At 42.9% G+C, this 21,413-nt stretch overlaps 1 protein-coding gene across 3 annotated transcripts in view; it reads right to left on the bottom strand.

Annotated features, from left to right (window-relative positions):
* Positions 1-21,413, bottom strand: part of MDN1 (midasin AAA ATPase 1) — a 140,340-nt gene that overhangs the window by 11,047 nt on the left and 107,880 nt on the right. For 2 of the 3 annotated variants that reach the window (XM_045161956.1, XM_045161955.1), the window contains exons 75-92: positions 20,474-20,620; positions 19,840-19,966; positions 19,058-19,163; positions 18,402-18,517; positions 17,042-17,497; positions 16,580-16,806; positions 15,488-15,643; positions 15,159-15,328; positions 14,253-14,414; positions 11,139-11,276; positions 8,558-8,699; positions 7,103-7,275; positions 6,402-6,554; positions 5,522-5,669; positions 2,937-3,262; positions 2,543-2,710; positions 1,303-1,404; positions 228-429 (exon numbers count right to left, since the gene is read on the bottom strand). In XM_045161956.1, the coding sequence (XP_045017891.1) occupies positions 228-429; positions 1,303-1,404; positions 2,543-2,710; positions 2,937-3,262; positions 5,522-5,669; positions 6,402-6,554; positions 7,103-7,275; positions 8,558-8,699; positions 11,139-11,276; positions 14,253-14,414; positions 15,159-15,328; positions 15,488-15,643; positions 16,580-16,806; positions 17,042-17,497; positions 18,402-18,517; positions 19,058-19,163; positions 19,840-19,966; positions 20,474-20,620 (3,219 nt within the window). The remainder of the gene's footprint in view (positions 1-227; positions 430-1,302; positions 1,405-2,542; positions 2,711-2,936; positions 3,263-5,521; positions 5,670-6,401; positions 6,555-7,102; positions 7,276-8,557; positions 8,700-11,138; positions 11,277-14,252; positions 14,415-15,158; positions 15,329-15,487; positions 15,644-16,579; positions 16,807-17,041; positions 17,498-18,401; positions 18,518-19,057; positions 19,164-19,839; positions 19,967-20,473; positions 20,621-21,413) is intronic. The other variant, XM_045161957.1, reaches the window with a different exon arrangement.

Below are 21,413 nucleotides of genomic sequence, written 5' to 3' on the forward strand. Positions count from 1 at the left end.
GCTTCACTAGACCCAGAACCCTGAGCACTGAAACCCTGCACTTGGCTACAGATACCTTTATTTCAAAACCAAATTGTATATCTGCACAGTTCTTATTAAAAGGAAACTCGTTTGAAAGGTCGTTTCCCCTCCCTCTTAAGATGACTTTGTAACAACACCTGGCAGACACAGTCAGCATAAGTGCTCACAGAGCTTGATGAGCGAGGGAGGCCCCCCCAGCTCTGTACCGTAGGTCTGTGCATCGTAGGGCTCGCTGCCTTGTTTGACGTGCTCAAATGCTTCTGCGTCCTCCACCTGGGCCCGGGGCTGGGCCGGGTCCTGCTCGGCGCGGCTCTCTGTGTCCATGGTCCTCAGCCTCTTATGCACACGCTCACTGTGATCACCCAGGGAGCGTTCGTTGTCGGCCTGCCCAGGTTTCCTCTTAAAACTCTGTGGGAAATACGAGGAAATTCATCAGAACTTTGTAACACACAAAAAATAAAAATAACGTTTATCCTCGGGGGCTGATTAAATAAATTAGGTACAGCCATACAAGAGTGGAATTCAATGCAGCTGTTGATAGGAAGATCTCTAAATACACAGAGCAATCTCTATGATATACTTTTATATCTGAAATAAAGGCAAAGAGACACTCTCTCACACACACAAACATCCATTCATATGCTACATATGCAGTAAATCTCTTAGAAGACAAGACTGGTAGTACCAATATGCTCTGAGGACAGTCCCTTGGGTGGCTTGAGCACAGGGATAAAACGGAAGCTTTCTAGGGCATTGGTTTCTATAGACTGATTTTATGTCACATCCATAAATAGCACCCCACTTTTAAAATCTTGTATTTAAAACAGAAAATAGGGAATTTGTCAGTGTTACAGCAGCTGGAACTCAGCACTTTTATTGCTGGGGCCCAGGTTTAATCCCTGGTCAGGGAACTAAGATCCCACACGCTATGCGGTGCAGCTAAATAAAACAGGATCAGGATAGGATAGGACAGAACTGAATAGAATTAAAGAAACCAGACACAGAGGAGAATGGACAGTGAACAGAGTGCTACTGGTTAGTAGCTTGGCAACACCACTTGGTTCTTAGGCTCCAGAACAAGAGCATCACAGGATCAGGATATGCGTTTGTCCATCCCCACCAAGAAAAAGGGAAGAAGCCCGGCAGTCCTGGTCTGCTAACCAAGGATGCCATCATGGTGGGACAGCAAAGGCTGGGCATTTTTTTTTTTTTAACCAGTATATCTGGAGCATTATCTTACACGCAGCCTTCACCTAAGTTTAGCTGAAGAGCGATAGAGACCTGTGTGTTTTTCCTGGTGTGTTTCTGGGCGGCCATTCGTGCCATGAAGCTTGATTCGTGGCCTTCTGCCTGGTTTGCATCCGCAGCTCCACTGCCGTGTTCCTGTGAAATCCAAGCCACAGAGAGTGAGGGGCAGGAAGCGGAATAAGCACCTGGCTACAGACTGCGCTGTGTACAATTCCCCTCAGTCACGTGCAGCCAGCCCTCTGAATCTGCGGACACGGAAGACCCATTGCAATACACCAGTTTACATAAGAGACTTGAGCGGCCGTGGATTTGGGTATCCGTGGGGGTCTTGGAATCAATCCCTGTTGGAGCCCAGGGGATGACTGTGACCACACCTGCCTGTCTGCTCTGGAACTCACTGTTCTGGCCTGTGCACAGAAACAGAAGCACCTAGACCTGTCTGGTACCCTCTTGGGGAACTTTGGCTTACTCTGAAAGCAGGACAGACCTCGATCAGAAATGAGGCCTCATCATCAACCAGCTGGGTACCCTCGAGACTGTCATTTAACTTTACGGGGGCTTATTTAACTCAGATACAAAATGGAGAACACAGAAAGAACAATAATATTTATTTTATAGGGCCACTGTGAAGATCTACCAGAGTAATGAAATGCTCAGCACTTCATGAACGGATGCTGAGTAAATGGGTTGGAAGGGTAAGAGAGGTATAAACAGTTGTAATTACTGCTGAGAAAATGGGGGTCCAGAGACCAAGGGAGTCGTCCAGAGACACCACTGAGCAGCAGGCCCCCTGACTTCCAGGGCTCCCTCCAGACTACCAACGCCCCAACTGCAGCTACAAAAGACACATCACCCCACATCAAGGAATGAAGAAGTGTTTTGCTTTTCAAATTAAAATGTTTGGCAGCCTGGTGAACAGTAAGGAAAAAGGATGCACTGCTAGACCCATATCACTGCATGAAACCTCAAGTCAACCCTTCTTTGCTTAGGAGCTTCAAAAACAGAATTTGAACCTGATTCTCCCACAGAGAACTACACTCTAGTAATTTTTTCTCATTAAGCACATCACTTAAATACAGCGTGTAAAAATATTCTGGGGGTTGTTCCATATAAATATAGGTGTACGACCATTTTCTTAAAGAATGGGAGCTGGAGTTTTAGATGTCAACAACAAAAAAACATTACGCAGCAATCACTGCTGCTGAACAGAACGTGGTTTCACACAGAAGAGGAGGCTCTCCCAAGAGGCGGCTGGTGGAGACGAGGCCCTCACCTCTCTGCCCTGCTCCTTCTCAGGCGCGGCCCCAGCCAGCTCCACAGCCCGCTCGCTCTGCACGCTCTCCAAGCCCGTCTGCCCACAGGACTCGTGCTCTTTCCTCTCCGTGGGCTCTGGCACCGGCTCCTCCATGTCAGAGTTCTCCCCTTCTTCTTTTTCCTGCGTCTGCAAGGAAATCAAATAGCATTAAATGCTCTGAGGGGAGAAGATGAAGTGAGGGTCCCTCTCCTCACCAAGAGGAGCTGCAGAGAGGGGATCAGCCACAAACCGAAAACTGCTTGGCGCTGTCACCTGCTCATGGTAAAGCATCCTAAGAGAGTCTAGCGAGAAGATGGTACTCTTCTCATCATTATCACTTTGAATACAGGACAAGGCAGATCCGCCGTGATACCTGAGGCTGGAGACCTTGGTCAACAGGTGTGTCCTTTTGTGGGCTTTCCTCACTGGTGTCTTTGTCCTTGTCCTCCGAGGACAGTGGAGCCTCCTCTGTGTCCTCTTCAGGGTGCTCGGCAGCATCCTGGTCTCCGTCGTCAGCTCCGGTATCCATCTCTTCCTCTCCCTCCTCCCCCTTGTCATCTTCACTGTGGCCTCCCTCAGGCTGGGGTTGAGCCTGACCTTCATCCTGATCAGCCTCAGTCTCTTCATTTATGTCCTCAGCTTCATGACCTGGTTCTTCAGTATCCTTTGGTTGTTCTTTAATTTCCAAAGGATTCTCTTCTGGACAGATTAAACAAAAGAAAGAATGCAGAATTTAAAAACTATTAACAATATGATTTCTTAAGACGAGATATAGTTACACAAGCATCTTTTTATCATTCTCAGACCAGAAGTTGGCAAACTATGGTCCGTGGCCCAAATCTGGCCATCTACATATTTCTGCGAGTAGTTATACTGGAACACCGCTGCATCCAATTGTTCACCGATGTGAACAATATACTCCATCCGTTTTGTATTACCTATGGCTGACTTCACACTACAAGAGCAGAACTGAGGATCTGCGACTCTGTTGCAGCTTATGACTGGCAAAGACTGATGTGTTTATTATCTGACCAACCCTTCACAGAAGAATCTAGCTACATCTGCTCTTCACTATGCTTATATATTGCATACAACTGTTTGGATATCCATTAAAAATCCAAAAAGCCACCACTACAATAGGAATATTTTAGAACAGACAGGAAATGCTAGTCTAATTTTCAATTATCATTAGGAATAACTAATGGATGTCATTCCTTACCATACACAGAAAATACAACATATATTCAAATGGGAACAATCCTGTTTGAAAAAGTTTTGTTTAAAAGAGCTTTTCTGTAATTTGGATACTTCAGAAATCAATTACTTTGTTAGTAAATAATTCTTTAAAATAATTTATTCTTCAGACTCAGAAAAACTAGTGGTTATCACTGTGTGGAGGGGAGAAGTAAGACAGGAGCAGGAGGTGTTAGGTACAGATTGGTGATGTAAGATAGGCTCAAGGATGTATTATACAACACAGGGAACATAGCCAGTATTTTGCAGTAACTGTAAATGGAAAAGAACTGTATAAAGATAACTTGTTCACAGTAATTGCTTCTTAGTTTATATACATAGTAGCTTAAAATGAGCCTGGATATTTTTCTAGGGCAAAATAGCTTATTCAATTCTCAGTGAACTTTAATTTTATGCTTGCTTGACTGTTGAATTTAAGGTTGAAATAAGCTTCCAGTATTATAAGGTAATGAAAAGTGCCTTAGAAGCAACAGCTTATACTATGCTTAAAAAGGAGAACTAGAGATTCACTGGGCGAAGAATGTTCTAAGCACAGGTTATCAAATACCTCAAATGTGAAAAAGGCATTTTACGTTTATGAGAGCCATATACTCACCTCCTAGATTTAAGAGATGTTAATATTTTGCCAACAAGTGTATCATATTTGTCACTTGTATTTAAGGAATAAAATAGTTCTGGACACAACTGTCAGGGTTCTGGATGTCTCTGATCTTCCTCCTTCCTCAGAGCTCATAACCTGAAGTTACCGTAAATTATTTCTGTGTTTTCATACATTTGATGCTCCATAAACAATATATAGTACTATTTCTTTTAGCAAATTTTCACATAAATAGTACCTCTATTTATTCTTTTGTAATATGCTCTTTTTGTTCTAATATGGTGTTTTTAATAGCTTTCTAAATATGTAACTGCCTCACTAAGAAGCTAAGTGAGGCTGTTGCTACCTTCCTGTCTGGTGACCTATCATGACAGGGTCTCCGTCACAGCAGCATCACCTACACCACCTCCTGACACCAGGAAGCACTCCCTAAGGGAGTCACACTCAGAGGGAACAGCGGGGGACAGAAGCACTGGGTTCCTGTTGTGCCAAGTGAGTTCTCTTGGGATTATTCAATTTCACTTCCCATTATGATTTCATATTTCAGCCTAAACACACAATATAAGCACAACAATCAATAACTTTCCTAGGAGGCAATTCCCTGGCAGTCCAGTGGTTAGGACTTGGTGCTTTCACTGCAGCTGCCCAGGTTCAATTCCTGGCCAGGGAACTAAGATCAGCAAGCTGCATGGTACAGTCAAAAATAATTAATTAAAAACAAACAAAACTTTCACCAGAAAGCTAGTAACTGGGCTCTGCAAGAGGCCTGACTCTACCTGGACTGCACAGTGTTTATACCAATCCACGAGAGGGGGCCCACAGTGAACCAGGAAGGAGGTAGAACCGTGAGTGACAGTACCACCCAGACACAGAGGCAGAGAAATACGGGACGGGAGATGACTGGAGTGACGAAGACCAGCTGGCTACAGGCTTCAGGTCTACTTGGAGGAGAAATGCAACAAAGAAAAAGCAAGTGATCTTATCAAGCTGGAATTACACTGATCAGACATGATAATGAGCTGGCCATGACGCTGGCCTGAAAAGGAATCAGTTATTGCTCATTTGCAGTGACTTTCAACAGGCCCTTTATGTTTTAAAAGACACACCTTCTCCATCTTCATGGTCAGTGTCCCCATCACCATCCTTGTCTTCACTGTCTAAGTTCAAGTCATCTGGAAGGTCCAAGGCCTCAGGTTCAGGCAGCTTTTCCTCGTTGCCATGGTAAGGATCCACCTCGTTCTCATCATATTCCCTCTTTGGGCAACAGAGATCAGGAAAAATAAAAGTAAACTTTTAAAAAGAATAACATTCACACATAACTAGCTCTAAACACAGCTGACTCTTGAACAGCAAAGGTTTGAATGGTGCAGGTCCACTTATTCAGACCACTTATGTGGATTTTTTTCAATAAATATGTGCTATGGTACCACAGAGACTTGTGGCTGTTAAGGACCTGAGGCTGAAGAGTCCATGGGTGCAGAGGGCCAACTATAAAGTTACACACAGATTTCCAGCCTTGCAGGTGGTCAGTGCCCCCAAGGGTCAACTGTCCTTATGCTGAGAGAATACAATGTCTCTGCTCTAAAATTACCAGCACACATTAGAATTTTACCAATATTTTTTTACAGTTTTCATGTTGGAATGTCAAGTTTCACTTTTTGTGCACATTCTCCATAGATAGGAGGTGCTGTGTTACCTATTTCAAAGAGGACATGGAAGTTTATGGAAGAAATATACAAAAGCATGGTGGGTTTTAGTTTCTGAACTATACCATGAGTCCCAACAGAACAAAGCTCATCTCATCGGTAACCAGTGATTAGATATTTTATGTTCAGTTAAGAGGCTCTATGACACATTCCTTTATGAGGCAGTGGGAAAACAAATGGTAAGTAGGAAAAAATACGTCCTGAGACACCCTGGGAGCTGTGCGTTGCAGTGGCCTTGGCCTTGAGTGAGAAGAGCAGGTGGGTTTTGAATCCTCATTACCTCATCTATTTGTTCATTAATTTTGTCTTGGCCTTGTCCATCATCATCAGCTTCTGCTTCTTCCTTTTCCTCCTTCTTATCTTGCCGGGTTTTCTCTCTGTTTGACTTGCCAGCATCTAAGTTGTCATCTTTAGCTACAAGCTCAGAATCTTCCTAAATATCAGAGGAAGAAAAAACACAACATCATCACTCTCAATCTAAAACACTGCTTTCATTTATTGTCTAACGCGGCTCCCAGACACGTGCTGGGCCAATCCCATGGAACCATCCAGCTGACGGGGCACGCCTATCATCCTGGAGGGAACAGGCAGGACAGCCCGGGTGGCAGCAGTGACAGCAGGCATGTGAACAGCAGGGTGGGGAGGGGTGTCTGAGCTGCGGGATGCATCACACCCAGCCCTGGGGTCCCCTAAGCTCAGGGCTGGGCAAGTGTGGTGACCACTGGCAGAATGAGATACAGCATCTTTAACGAGTGCTCCAATTTCCCTCCTCCGTAACACAAGGGATGCCTCAGGTCAGGCTACTCTTTGAGCCCTGAATATAATAAAAAATCTAGACAGCAGGAAAAAAACAGAAAAATAGAGACGGGAAGAAAAACCAAGACAGAAAAGAAAGAGCAATGAACGACAGGGAGCGGTAGTGGGTAGGATGACTGCCCCTCTCACCATGGGGACAGAGTGATGGGGGAATCTTCTACTTACCTCATCCATTCCTGGTCCTGTTTCTTCAGTCTTACTGTCTTCCTCCTCATCTTCTTCATCGTCATCATCACCCCAAAGCCGCTCATCTAGTTTGTCAGCTTCCTCACCATTCAGATCGCCCATCTGTTTATCTAGGTCTCCAGTCTCACTATCTGATTTTTCTTCATCTTCTTCTGAAAGGGAAGGCACTCAGCTCAGTTCGGCAGATCCCCAGACTAATCTGTTCCTGTGTGTGTGGGAGAGGCAGGGACCCGGCCAGGATCCTACTTGGGATGTGCTGCAATTCTGCAGAACACCCTACAGGCAGATGCTTTTAGGTGTCCTGAAGCACTCCTACTGTGTCTGCAGACTGGAGGAGAAAGGAGGTCTGGGGTGTGTGATAGTAAAGGACTGTAAGGAGGGTGGTAGAACAGCTGTCAGGATGTCTCATTCTGGTGCTGGGAGAGTTCATTATGGGTCCCAGCAACCTCATTGGGTTTTGGTTTCTTACCTGGGAAATGATCAAGGGTGGTCTACAGTATCTCCAAGGTTCTTCCCCACCTCCAACCTATTCTCTGCCAATGATTCTGTCCAACATCTCAAATCATGTGTCTTGATCAATTAACCAGAATTTTCTTTCCTTGCTCAAATAACCAGACTTTTCTTTCCTTTGTCTTTGATCAAGGTCTGCTTTGACAAAGGTTATATACTCTTACACTTACTTAGGCATGCATACCTTCTTCTACTCTGAGGTTAGCTATCATTTCTGTAAGGTATTCACTTAAAATAACACACTGTATTTCAAATTAAGCTTTGGATAGAAATTTAGGGCAACAGTTGAATTATGGTAATAACATGACAGATGATAATGTGCTGTAAGAAATCATTATCAAGTAATTTTCAATGACATGTAATACTCATAAGTTAAATGAAAAAAGCAGACTATAGAACCATTCATGGTCTCTGTGTGTGTGAATATATATGCAATAAATGGAAATACTCCAAAATTAAGTGATTTGGGTGACAGGTACAATGGTATTGATTTGGTTTCTGTATTTTTATCCCAAATCATCTACAACAACGTCTACTGATTTTGCAATTAGAAAAAATACATATATATTAAAAAAAAAAAAAGCCTCTCTAGAACAATTCAACTTGAGCTGAGAGCCAAGCTCGGTGAGGGTGCATCTCCTCGCTCTCCCTAGAGGACACCACAGGTCACTCATCTGGCACATGGAGCAGCCAGAACATCAGAGCCAGTGTCTCAGTTTACTCAGAGCAGAATCTCCGCAAGGAACTAGAGACTCCTGACACACTCGCATACATGCAGCATATGCTCATGCTTCCACCACAGTCATGCAGAGTAACCAACTTGCTCCAAGAGTATATACTAGGCTACTTATTGGGAACATGTGGTTTCCTGGAGAAAATAGCCCCTTTTCAAAAACAAGAATGAAATGGCAGATAATCTCAAACCTTGTTCTTCCAGCTCCGCATCATGCATTTTCCCATCAAAGTCTTCTGACATCTCAATGGCATTATCCTCGCCCTTAATGTCTGATTTTGAGTCAGGATCTTCTTTATCCTTTTCTTGACCCTTCTGAAATGTATCTTCTGCCTAAATAAAAAAGCATTAAATAACATAAATGAACATACTGTTACTAATGTTTATTCAGCTCTAAATAGAATATAAATATATAAGCGCCAAGGTCAATGGTATAAAATTTTCTCTGGGGAGAGAAAAAAGAACCAACAGAGAAAATGCACATGATTTGTGACTTGCTTTAATATTTCTGTTAACTAATTTCTAGTTATTTTGCATTCGTTGTTAGAGAATAAACTTTTTTTAAAATCCAGACATATTTAAAAAGTCTATGTATTCTGTATGTAGGATAAAAAAAAAATTTCACTTACTACACCGCATATAAATTTAATATCTATCTTGTCACTTTGATCTCTCATAGACATTACCCAACTGTGATGTAAATTTCCCCCTCTACTACTTTCTTTTTTATCTTTTTATTTGAAGTACAGTTGATTTACAATGTTATGTTAGGTTCGGATGTATTGCAAAGTGATTCAGATACACTCACACTTCCTCAGATCATTTTCTATTATAAGTTATTACAAGGTATTAAATACAGTTACCTGTGTTATACAGTAGGTCCTTGCTGCTTATCTGTTTTATATATAGTAGTGTGTATCTGTTAATCCCAAACTCTGAATTTATCCCTCCCCCAGTAAATGCAATTTTCTTCACTTTTCCTTAGACTACATATTCCTACACAATCTATATTATATTTTGGGCAAAAGATTCAGATTGCTATCTCTTCCATTATGGTTGAATTTTAAAAGTCCTTTTTAAGATACAAAAGTAATACAATCTCATATAAAAATTTCTAAGCCAAACAGAAAGAGTATGTTTCCCTGGCACCCCCATCCTCCAAAATTACCAAAGAAATTACCACTGGTGATGTTCTAGCACATCATTTTATCTATAAGTACACCAACAGACACTTAGAAATATAATATATACAGTATATATCAAAACCTGCCTCCAGCATTTTTTTAAACAAGAATTTTTAGGGATCATTCTTTACAAACTGTTGTGCAATCTGTTTTTTCAAAGTTAAAAAAATATGTCCTAGATATATTTCCATGTTGATACTTAAAAACTTATCTCATTATGTTTATCTATAGTATTGCTCTGCATAAATAGTATCATTTAAAAATAATTCCTTCCTGATGAATATATGGATTCTTTCACAATTTTCACCAGTGTAAATAATGCTGTAATAAACATTTTAATATAAATACACTCCCTTGTACAAATATTTATCTTGGGGCCTTATGAGATTTCTGTGAGAAAACATGGAATTCCTAGATCAAAGAACACAAAGAGTTTAAAATTTATTAGACACTGCCAAATTCTTCTGAAAGTTTTTTTATCCCACTTAATAATGTTTTTTTGCAGTGGATTTGTACTTTTCTATTAGGTTTCTTTTACTTTATTTTTTTCCTCATTAACAAAGTACTGGGTGCTAATGCTAATTAAGTTAAATTTGAGAAATACAGAAAGGCCAATACACACACACACAGACACACACACTGTACATAAGAGCTCAACCACATAAATGCGAGCATTATTCTTTTGGTTTCTTTATATTTTTCCAATTCTCCCTTCAAAGGAAGAGAGGAAGTCTGGATCGGTTTGTTTCTCTATTTTTAATAGGTATGACCATACCTTAAATAGAAATTTGTGGACTAATTTACATTTAGAATACAGATGATAAAATGAAATTCCACTACCTGTTCTTTCTTCAAGTCACAGTTGATTAATCTAATGACTAAATGACTAAAAGTACATTTAAAAAAAAAATCCAAAGCAGGTTGAATTTTAAAAAGTAATAGAAGAATCTTAGTCCAAAGTATCTAAATATTTCAAAAGCATTCTTGAGTCCAACTAAAAAAGGATATAGATATTTAAAATCTGAACATGTCAAAGACATACAACAATAAAACCTATTAATAACAAACACTGGCACTATTGTTTAATGTAATCATTACTTAAAATAGCCAAACTTTTTGTCCTTAAATGAACCACTACCAAAAGTGTTCTCTAGAAAATCAGCAAAAATGTTCCCATTTAAAATAAAAAATTTTAAAACTATTTCCTGAGGGAGGAGGGAGGAGGGTTCAGGATGGGGAACACATGTATACCTGTGGCGAATTCATTTTGGCAAATTCAGTTTGGCAAAACTAATACAATTATGTAAAGTTTAAAAATAAAATTAAATTTAAAAAAACCAAAAAACAAAAAACTATTTCCTTCCCAAATTGTAGGTCAACCAATGACTGAGCTACAAAATATCCTTTCTATTGTCTTCAAGCTTTTAATTTACAGCCACTCCCTAAACTCCAGTATTCTAAGGTACCTAAATCAGTCTGAAAACCATTAATCTAATAGCAAAAACATTTATATGTGTAATTTAAATACTGGAAAAGGAGTGTATGCTTCTGCATCCAATTTACATATTTCATGGCCATGAAAACATACCTGTTCTTCATTTTCTATCTGATCACTCACATCCTTCATGCCCTCGCCTTCTCCAATCCCTCCTCCCTCGTAGTCATGGAATTCAGTTGCCCCTTCTCCCGCTGAATCTTCCATAAACTCTTTGGGCAGGCAAAATCCCTTGAAAATAAAGAGTGAACATTACATACAAATGCAATAAAGAAGTGATTCCCAGTCCTGCTACAGGAAAAAATACCCTACACAAATGATAAATTCTTATCTAGCTCAGTATTTTATATCTGGTGGAAGGACAGGAGACTTTTTGACAATCTTTTCTTCTTTGGTGCTAAATTATTATGCAGTTTCAAAGCTTGACGTCAGATTTAATATACGAGGTTTTGACTGTGAAAGCCTCTGGTACATAGTAATCTGTCATTCTGCTAATAGAAAAATTTGAATGAGGTATATACTAGGATGGTGTTTAAGGAGCAAATCACCAGGGGTGGGGAGGGAGAGTAAACCCTCTCGGTGTCTAAATCCCAAAAGGGTTTTGTCCTTCTTTATCTACTTCCCAAATTAGTAAGCCAGAGAGGAAAGAGAGAAGACATGTACCCTCGAGGTACAGCAACTTGAAAGCAGATGCTGTAAGTGAGAGATTTCATTTTCTTTCATTAAGGAAAATTTTCTGTGATGTTCCTCAAATCAAGTCACAGTGCGTGCGTGTGTGTGTGGCTAAGTTGCTTCAGTTCTGTCTGACTCTTTGCAATCCTAAGGACCACAGCCCACCAGGCTCCTCTGTCCATGGGATTCTCTAGGCACGAATACTGGAGTAGGTTGCTATGCCCTCCTCCAGGGGATTTTCCCAACCCAGGGATCGAACCTGAGTCTCTTACATCTACCTGCACTGGCAGGCAGGTTCTTTACCACTAGCATTTTAAAGAACCACTAGTTCTTTATTGCTGGGAAGTAATTATAATGCCAAAAAAATTTTTAAAAAGCACCCCCGCCCTTGAGGTAACCTGACACTCTCAGCCTGGGCTGTCTGCTGCCAAGGCACTTGGCAACCCTATGGCATGGGGTCTAGAGATATAGCAACACTTGTGAAGAGTTAACAAAACTCTATTTCATGTCAGAAGGTAGCCTAAAAATAAGTATCAAATACTAGTGTGTGGGATGAAATTGACTAGAAAAAGAAATAGAAGAAAATAATGGCTCTCAATCAGAAATTCTACCAGAGAAAAGTATAAGCTATCAAGATATTTGTCAATCTGAGGATAAGAATGTACTATGAATAAGCTGACAACAAGACCAAGATCCAAGACCAACAAACACTGACTGTGACTGAGTTACACAGAAACAGCTTTCTATGGATTAAGCGCTTTACTCACAACCTAGATCTATTATCTTAGCACTGTATCTAATCTGTTTTCAAGTTCCTTCAGCACTCCTCAGAGAGAACAGGAATACAGTACAGAGACTTAAAAAATTAAGGGAAAGGCAAACTCACTTTCAGGACATGTATTCTTAGAAAGGTGACTGGAAAATACATTTTGGTTAAGATAGTGAGGTGAATGGCTATGTACTCCAGTATTCTTGCCTGGAGAATCCTATGGAGAGAGGAGCTGGTGGGCTAGTCCATGGGATCACACAGCGTCAGACTAAACTGAGCACCTAACACTTTCTCACACTATTTTAAAGAAATATGTTTAGCCACATGCAGAGTAAGCCATAAAAGGAGGGAGATTCAGATGTCCTTCCGCAGGGCACATTACTGCTGCAGCTGAGACAGACGCTAAGCTCGCAGCACTCTGCTTTTATCAGAACCACTTCTACCCTCACAACCCCGTCTGTAAACACACACAGGTCTGACAGGCCAGTCATTCTAGAACCTGTCAGACAACAGCGATGGTGCAAGTGGACAATCATAGCCAACCCAAGCCTCGAGGCACCCTCAGCATACTGTCCTGCCAGTCTTCTGCATGCAGTGTTCCCTCCAGAAGTGATGGGATGTGAGACTGGCTCAGTGCTCATCAGACAGAGGGGGCAGATCTCAATAAAGGTACATACTTATCCTCTAGAGACAAGGGCTTGCCTCCCAATTTTTTTTTTAATCCCTTTGTAGTATTTTAGATACTCAAAACTAAGAACTTGTGACTGTTTACAAGAAACCTAAACCTCACCTTCTGTTTATAAATTCCTATCTTCTTTAAGTGCATCTCACCTGTACCATATTTAGATTCAGGAAAGATCTTAAAATATTAGGGACATTAAAAGAAAAACAAAACAAAACTATATACTTAGTTTAAGGTGGTTCTCACAAAAATGCAAGTCTCATTTTACAAATGAGGAAACTGAGGCCAAGTGACTCACTCACTCTGAATCTTGGAACCAGACACCCCTGTGACTGGCCTTACCATGCCATGCTGAGTCTGTTAGATCTGTCTGCTGCGCCTGAATTCCAAGGGTAGGGTCTACAGTCTCTACAGTATCAATGCTTTTCACAGCACTGGGATCATGGCTGAATGAAGGAATGACTTCCCTATTAAAGATGCCCACCTCGCTTAACCTTAAGAACCCCATTACCATTTCATGAATAAGTATAAATGACTTACAACTTAATAGCATTAAAGTGAAGTTGCTCAGTTGTGTCTGACTCTTTGCAACCCTATGGACTGTAGCCTGCCAGGCTCCTCTTCTCTAGGGGATCTTCCTGACCCAGAGATCAAACTCAGATCTCCCACATTGCAGGCACTCTTTTACCCTCTGAGCCACCAGGGCTTAATAGCATCAAGGATTCATTTACCCTACAGGTCTAGCTCAGAGTTATCAGAAGACTTCAAATTGGAGACAGAGAGAGAAGGGCATGAACAGAAAGCAACAGTCTTTAGGCGGACTCTGTAGTCTAGGGAACTCCCCCTGTGAGGGACCTGATTTTAGTAGAAACTAAAGTACAAACCTGATTTTAGTAGAAACTAAACCAAGACTTTAGTAGAAACAAGCTTAGTAAAAGGGGAATAAACAAAGCCATAAGAAATTCACAGGGAGGGCAAACCACCTCCTGCTATTTGTGAAGGTCCAGAATAAAAGCCCATCAAACCAAACACTGATGGGTGTGGAATATTTGGGTACCTGCTGCTCCATGTAAACAGTCCTTACCTTCTGGGCAAGCTCCGTAAAGATCTGGGCAAGCACAGAGAGCAGCTTTGCAGTGCTACGGTGAGTCGCCAAAGACATGGTCAGGAAGAAGAGGACGAGGTCAGAGTACCTGGACAGCATGGGCACCAGGCGCACCAACAAGCGGCAGGACTGGGTGAAGAACTGGGGCAAAACAGATCGAAAGGCCTGCTCACACCAGGTCTCCTCTGGGTAACCAGGCAGTGATGGGGGCTGCACAACACTGAGTGTATTAAATGTCACTAATGGTACATTTTAATTACACACAGGTACACCACGCGTGCTCACTGGGATTTCCTCCTAGTTCACACAAACTCTCACAACACTATACTTCAAATTCTTAGTGACTTAAGTTACTTGTTAACATTTAGTTAATAAGGTTGTTTAGCAAAAAGTATGTTTATAAACAAATTCTGCTGGGATTCAAAGTTCGCACTGGAAGCAATGCAACAGAATAACACACAAGTTCTATAAAGTAAGTTGTTTCTCTGGACTTAGGGAGATGACAATGTCATCCTCCCCTGGCTTACTGAAGGGAAAGGGGGTTTGCATGATACGGCCAGTAATCCTTAGTTATGGCGGTAACATCCACCATTAACATCAAACACCCAGGAGTCTGTGACTAGGATATGAAAGAATTCTAGGTACGTCAATCCTAGGTACTCTAGACTGCCATCATTTTTGCACTGACAATTGTAATCCTTAGCAAGCAAGCGCTAAGTTTTCCAAAGTTGGTCAGTGAGGTCTACATGCACAAAGAGATCAAATTCTTAGTGATTCTGCCAAGGAGGCCTGCTTTGGGAAGACTATGTGGAGTGAGGTGAAACCCTTTCTGCTTCTGCTCAGCCCATGTGCACAGTGAGAAGCTTGTAAGGATCCGCTGGTTACCGTGTGCTTGGCTGCTGTACCATCCTCGCCGGATGATTTCAGCCTCTCCACCAGCTCAGAGACAGCGGAAATGATTCTCTGCACATGTAACGTGCTCACGTCGGCCCAGAAGTCCTCCTCCAGGAGTTTTGTGAGGTGTCCTAACTGCAGGCTCTCGAAGCCTGCAGTCTCTTTCATTCACAGAAAAGAACAACACGGTGAATAACAGAATAAACTCTCCTCTCCATTCATCCAATAATTATTCCAACATTTGTCCTTAGATATTTAAAACAGATCATCAAATGAAAAAATCAAGTAAGAAACTAGTATTTTCCCGGTTCTAGACATACCATCTTCTTCTTGGGGTCTTGCCTGGTCAGTGCTCTCCTCTGTTTTTTTACTGTTTCTTTCTGCTAAATTCTGAATGGCACAAAGGATGGCCCGGATGGCGGTTTCCATTTGCTCTGAAAAATCCTCTACAAACCCTTCATCCAGCATTTGGTTTCCTAGTAAAATAACATGATGCAGAACAAATTTTCAAAACTCAATCATTGGTTTCAGTGCCTCTGGAAATTACTAACAATCCTCATTTGTCATTTTAACAAACAGCCACCAGCTAAGCACCTGCTAAGGCTGAGTCACTGTCAAGCTGTGCTGGGTATAAAGAGTGAGACACATCCCTGGCGTAGATAAACCTACAAGGTCATTTCCTTGTATTAAAACAATTTTGCTGAAAGAATGCCAAAAATATGAAAACAGTTAAGATGGAGTGTATAAACACCAACTTAAACCAAACAGGAACTGTCAGCTTTCCAGCCAAAAAGAGAACTTTCTGGAATAGCCAGTGAGCCTCTCCCTACTCATGTGCTATAAAGTAAGTAATGTGATGGCAACCCAGAAGCAAGGTGCTCAAACAAAAGTTAAGAGCTATGTGCTTGGGCTTCCCGGGTGGCTCAGTGGTGAAGAGTCTGCCTGCCAATGCAGGAGACATGGGTTCAATCCCTGGTCCAGGAAGATCCCACATGCTATGGAGCAACTAAGTCCGTGCTCCACAACTACTGAGCCTGTGCTCTAGAGCCTAGCCCCAACTACTGAGCCCACGTGCCACAACTACTGAAGTCCGCCTGCCCTAGAGCATGTGCTCCCATCAAGAGAAGTCACCACAGTGAGAAGCCCACACGTGGCAACGAAGAGTAGCACCCACTCACTGCAACTAGAGAAAAGCCTGCGCAGATGGAAGACCCAACACAACCAAAGATAAATAAATTATATATATATATATATAAAAGAGCTATGGGCTCCAACCACACTTTCTAGCCTTAGAACCCTAAACAGATACATCTAGAACAAAACGACGTTTCTTTAGGACAATGTGGACTTAAATCTATACGACAGCATTCCTACACTGGGCTTTTACTCCCTTACTGAAAAGCAGTCCTCACCTTCTTGGCTGCCTGGGGTGAGCAGATGTGTCTTCCAGGTAGTGAAGTCATCTGTGGCTTTATTGATCTCTCTTCTTACATATTCCATGCTCTCAACTAAAGCCATTTGTGGGTCTGTTTGCTCACCCTCAACCCCTGGAAGAATGAACAAGGACTCTAGGCCTTGCAAATGAGCTGACACCTGGGATAGGCAACTCAGCCCAGAAGAGCAAACTTCAAAATCTTTCCTGCAACAACAAAAATGCCACAATGTTGAAAGCAAGGCGCTACCACCCATCCACACCCACCGTTCCCTCCCTCCAACCACTAAAACTCAGAGTATCTAGAGACTTACAGCTGGACATACACCACAAAGCACTATGCAGGTCACCGGAAAACTGAGGACTGAAGCATGACCCTTTCCCTCCCTCACTAAACCGTGACCATGCGCCCACACAGAGGCAGAACAGAAAGCACACTCACCAAGAATGAAAGAGAGCCTCGCAAGACTGCTGCCTAATTCTGTCGACATCAGCTTTCACGGTTTTAACGGTTCTCAGCATCTCTGTTAATCTCGCAGTTGACTGTTGCCAACGTGGGTCCTGTTTCCGCATCAGACAACCAGAGGGCAGCTGCGTTTCTGGAGCTGGGGACGGGAAGGTCAGGTCTGACGGGATCAGGTCCAGCGCTGCTCCGGAAAGCAGCCCCTGGAGGCGCTCCGGGTCTTCCAGGTAGGGTGTGTGTCCAGGAGCAGGCCCAGCAGCCGGGCAGCACTGGAGGAGCCAGGAGAGCTGCTCCAGCAGGACTTGGGTCTGCATAGCCAGGTGCTGTAGCCTCTCTGTCCACTGCTGCACCCCGTCCTGAGGAGGGAAGGCCACGGGGTAGACGGGCAGCCCTGTCAGCCTGCCGTCCATCTCTTGCACACAACTGAGGAGGTTCCTGCGCAGAGAAACAAACCCAGGGGAAAAACACATGGCACCTTCAACTGTGTCACCGAGCTGTCTGTTAACAGTAAATTCATTGATTTCTAGATGAAGTATGGGCTCTTCCACATAATCAAGAAGAGATGCTCCCCCAGAGGAGTAAAAGGTCTGATCATATGCCTTCCAAAGTACTTAAACACAGCTTTGGGTGTTTAAACACACCCTTCAGAGTAGCAGAATGGGAATTCACTGCTTATCGTCTGCCACTGACAAGCCTCTCATACTAACACAGTCACAGCACCGCAGTGACTTCAGCCACTATTTTCTAAAATAAAAAATCTAGTAAATGTTGTATACTTTGCTATATAAACTCTTGTGAGCAGGGACAAAATAGCTGAAGTGACTACAGTCTAGAATATGATCTCTCAGTCAAGGATCCACTCAGCAGGTGATGACAGCCTTCCTAGCCGTCTTCATCTTTTTAAATATTTATTTCCATTGGGGAGCATCTGTGTATAGTTCAGCAAACTGCAACTCTGTGATCCAAAAAGCCTAACAAACTCAAGTCGATTCACATCTGATTTGTGCCAAGACTGGGATGCCCCAATGCCGTGAATGCAACTCTGTCCCTCAGCCCACATGGACTGTCAACCACGAACTCCCTCACTCCAGACCAGGTGTGGTTCAGCTGTGACCATTTTTCCCGTCTGACTCGGCCTTCAACTCATCCCCCGGAGGTGCTGCCAACACCAGGGGGCAGAAGTGTTACCATCAAAAGTAAGGGGCCGAGCCAAGGCAACCCCATCTGCCTCTTCGGGCCTCAGACCTCACATTACAAGTGGGAGCAGCTCATGCAGCAACTGTGAGCCGCACACAATTCTCCCTGATTCATTCCGAGAAACGCAGCCAGTCAGCGATACCTGAGGAGGATCCACTGCTCTGTCAGCGCAGTCAGGGAGCGCCGCTGTCGGATGAGCACCTTCATCAGATGCGCCGAGAACCCTTTACACCGCTCCACGTGGCCTGCGCCCACCTCCTGGCAGGGAGAGAGGAGAGTGTGCTGAGGGGCAGCATGGTGCAGATGCCACTGTTCCTGCACTCCTGGAGGAGCCCTGTAGGGGGCAAGCTGGGTGCGCTGCCCTCTAGAGGCCACACATCCGTCCACCTCTGGGAGCAGGGCTTCTCCAAGTATGCTTCCACAGACCACGGATGTTCCATGAGCAGGAACTAGTTTAACACCAAAACTGGGTATCAGTGATCTTTTCTCAATTTACCAGGGGGTGGGGGGAGTGGGGTGGGGAATTTGAGGGTGGCATTCTCAATTTGAAGTTTTTCTTCCATAATTTTTCTTAAGGATTTGGACCTGCTAGCAAACGGTGAGTAACAGAACTTGTTATCAAATGCTTTCTGGTTAAGCACAAAATTACATTGATTACATTACATTCTCAGGTTGATAACTGCAAAAAGCTCAGTCACCTCCAGTGATGGGCTGTGATCATGTGACGAGGTCTGAGGATGCTGCCCTGGATGAACAGGAATCCCCAGGTCCTACAATCCCAAGGCTCTATCATCCTACCTTGGCTGGAGCCGCCAGGACCGCAATAAGCCTGACATGTCGTGCAAGAGAGCGATAGAAGTACTTCTGGCAGCCCTCCCATGAAGACGAGATTTCTGTAAGCAACCTGGAGAAGAAATCAACATGACGTAATTAATTAAAACCGTTATCTCCACCCCAGATCCTGAGGAGTCAGAGACTGGTCCATTCAGCCAGAACCAGAAACCAAGCGTCTGATCAGATTTACTTCTGTGAGGACCCATTGAATCAAGTACTTATCAGTCCTTTACACAAAGGATGTGACAATAACATGAGACCTTAGAAGAGGTTTGTGTATATGGCACACTTAAAAATGTGACCATTCTCTTCCAGATTTTCACCTGTACATTCAAATCAAGTGAGCAGACCTCAGGAAAAATCAAAGGGCCAAAAAAATAATGGGAGAGATGAATACGAGGAGGAAACAGAAATGAAAAGAAGAAAATCAACAGTTGCTAACACTTGCTTTAAATGCTCAAAGTGGTCCCTTGTCTTCTTCACCCCACCAGACTCCCAACAGAGCCCAACCTTCCAATGTTTTACATTCGTTCCTTACCTTTTAAAAGGGCAGAAGGAGAGGGAAGTTTTTTAAAAAAGAAAATTAACACTTACTAGGTGCTCACCACCTGCCAGTCCTGAGCCGGCACTTTTTAAAATATTATCCTAATGGCAACACTGGACCAGAAGTACTGCTACCCCTACTCTGGCAAATGAGGGCATGGAGGCTTAGCTGCCGTGCTCCATTTAGAATTAAAAGCACTAACCTAGAATCAGCCCCCTGAGTGCTGCTGACTATAGACAATGCGCTTTGGAGATCCAAGGGGTGAAGATGGAGCATTTCTTGAGGGTTTTTTGTACGGGCCCAGGAAAGACCTTTGCGATATGACAAACCTAGGAAATAAACAGCATGTTTTTAAATAAAGAAACTCTGAAGAGAATGGATTAGCAATGCCACGGCTAATCAAAGTCATGTCCTGGGGAACAGCATCGCCCAGGACTCTCAGGCCCTGCCCCACACTGAGTGAAACAGAATCCGCTTCTGCACTTCAGCAAGATTCCCCAGGTAGTTCATATACGAGTTACTTCGAGAAGCACTGCTCTCTATGCAATGCTGGAAGGGTATGTGCGGTACAACAACTGGCAATGAAAATAAAATGCATGGTTTCTGAGAAACCTCACTGCAAAACTGTGAAACTATTTGGGAGTCACAAATGGTTCATCATAGGATTTTCGTACGTGCAACTGGAACTCTCCGAATGGCATTTCAGAACCTTGCTTTCCACCTTATGTTTCGCACTATCTCAACTATCTCTACAAAGTTTCCCCAAATCAGCCGTGTTATTTTGCTTCCTAAAAGCAGATGAGTATACTCCACTGAGTTTTCAGTGAAAACTGTACCAGTTTTTGTCAGGTGTTTAAAGAGGTCTGCTAAAGCTCGCTGCTTCTGCATGAGAATGTGCTTGGCTTCCGACCGCTGCTTCTCCTTCTCTGCAGAGGGGTCCACCTTTAAGCTCTGAAGCTCACTCATAAAGGAGATTACTTCACCTGTAGGGAAGACAAGGGAGAAACATGGAAATCCCCAGGAATTCTTAATATACTCAGATTACCCAAGACCAAGGACATTTTGGAAACAAACACCAAGTGTCATTCATCTTTATATCTAACAGCCCTCAGCACTGGTAAATTCTCAATAACAACTGATGACATGCATGACAAGAGAAAAATCGGAAACAATCTATCTTGACAACAAACAACCCAAATAAAAGTAGCTAATCTTTTTATCCAGGGGTTTTATAATCAGTCAAGCAAAAAAACACTTATTGAACATGGATTATGTGCCATGATTTACACTAGGAACTGTAAAACACTTGAATAAACTTCCCATAGCTACAACATGAACTGAGCTTCTATGCTGTACCATGTGCTTCGAAAACATTCTTTTAACCTGTACAGCTCCAGAACTTCTTTGTAGCCACTCTAAGAGGCTCAGAAAGTCTAGTCATTTTCCAAAGGCCATTCAGCTACAGAGCAGACTTGAAGCCAGGACTTGAACCCTGGCTGAACTGACTCCAATGCCCAGATTCTTTCTCTGCCTTCCTGAGTAGCCACAGGAACCGAGAACACGAAGGTGCTGTCAACCTGCCACAGGTAGTGTCATGTCCTGCCAAGTCCATGCCGAAGTCCTCATCTCCCAGGACCTCAGAATACGACTGTGTTTAGAGATGGGGCCTTTAAGGAGCCCATGAAGGTAAAAGGCTGCCTTGTATGTGGACTCTAATCTAATATGGCTGGAAACCTTAATAGAGGAGACAGGGACACAGAAAAGGCATCTACAAGC

This window comes from Bubalus bubalis, chromosome 10 (genome assembly GCF_019923935.1).
Source record: "Bubalus bubalis isolate 160015118507 breed Murrah chromosome 10, NDDB_SH_1, whole genome shotgun sequence".
NCBI classification, from domain to species: domain Eukaryota; kingdom Metazoa; phylum Chordata; class Mammalia; order Artiodactyla; family Bovidae; genus Bubalus; species Bubalus bubalis.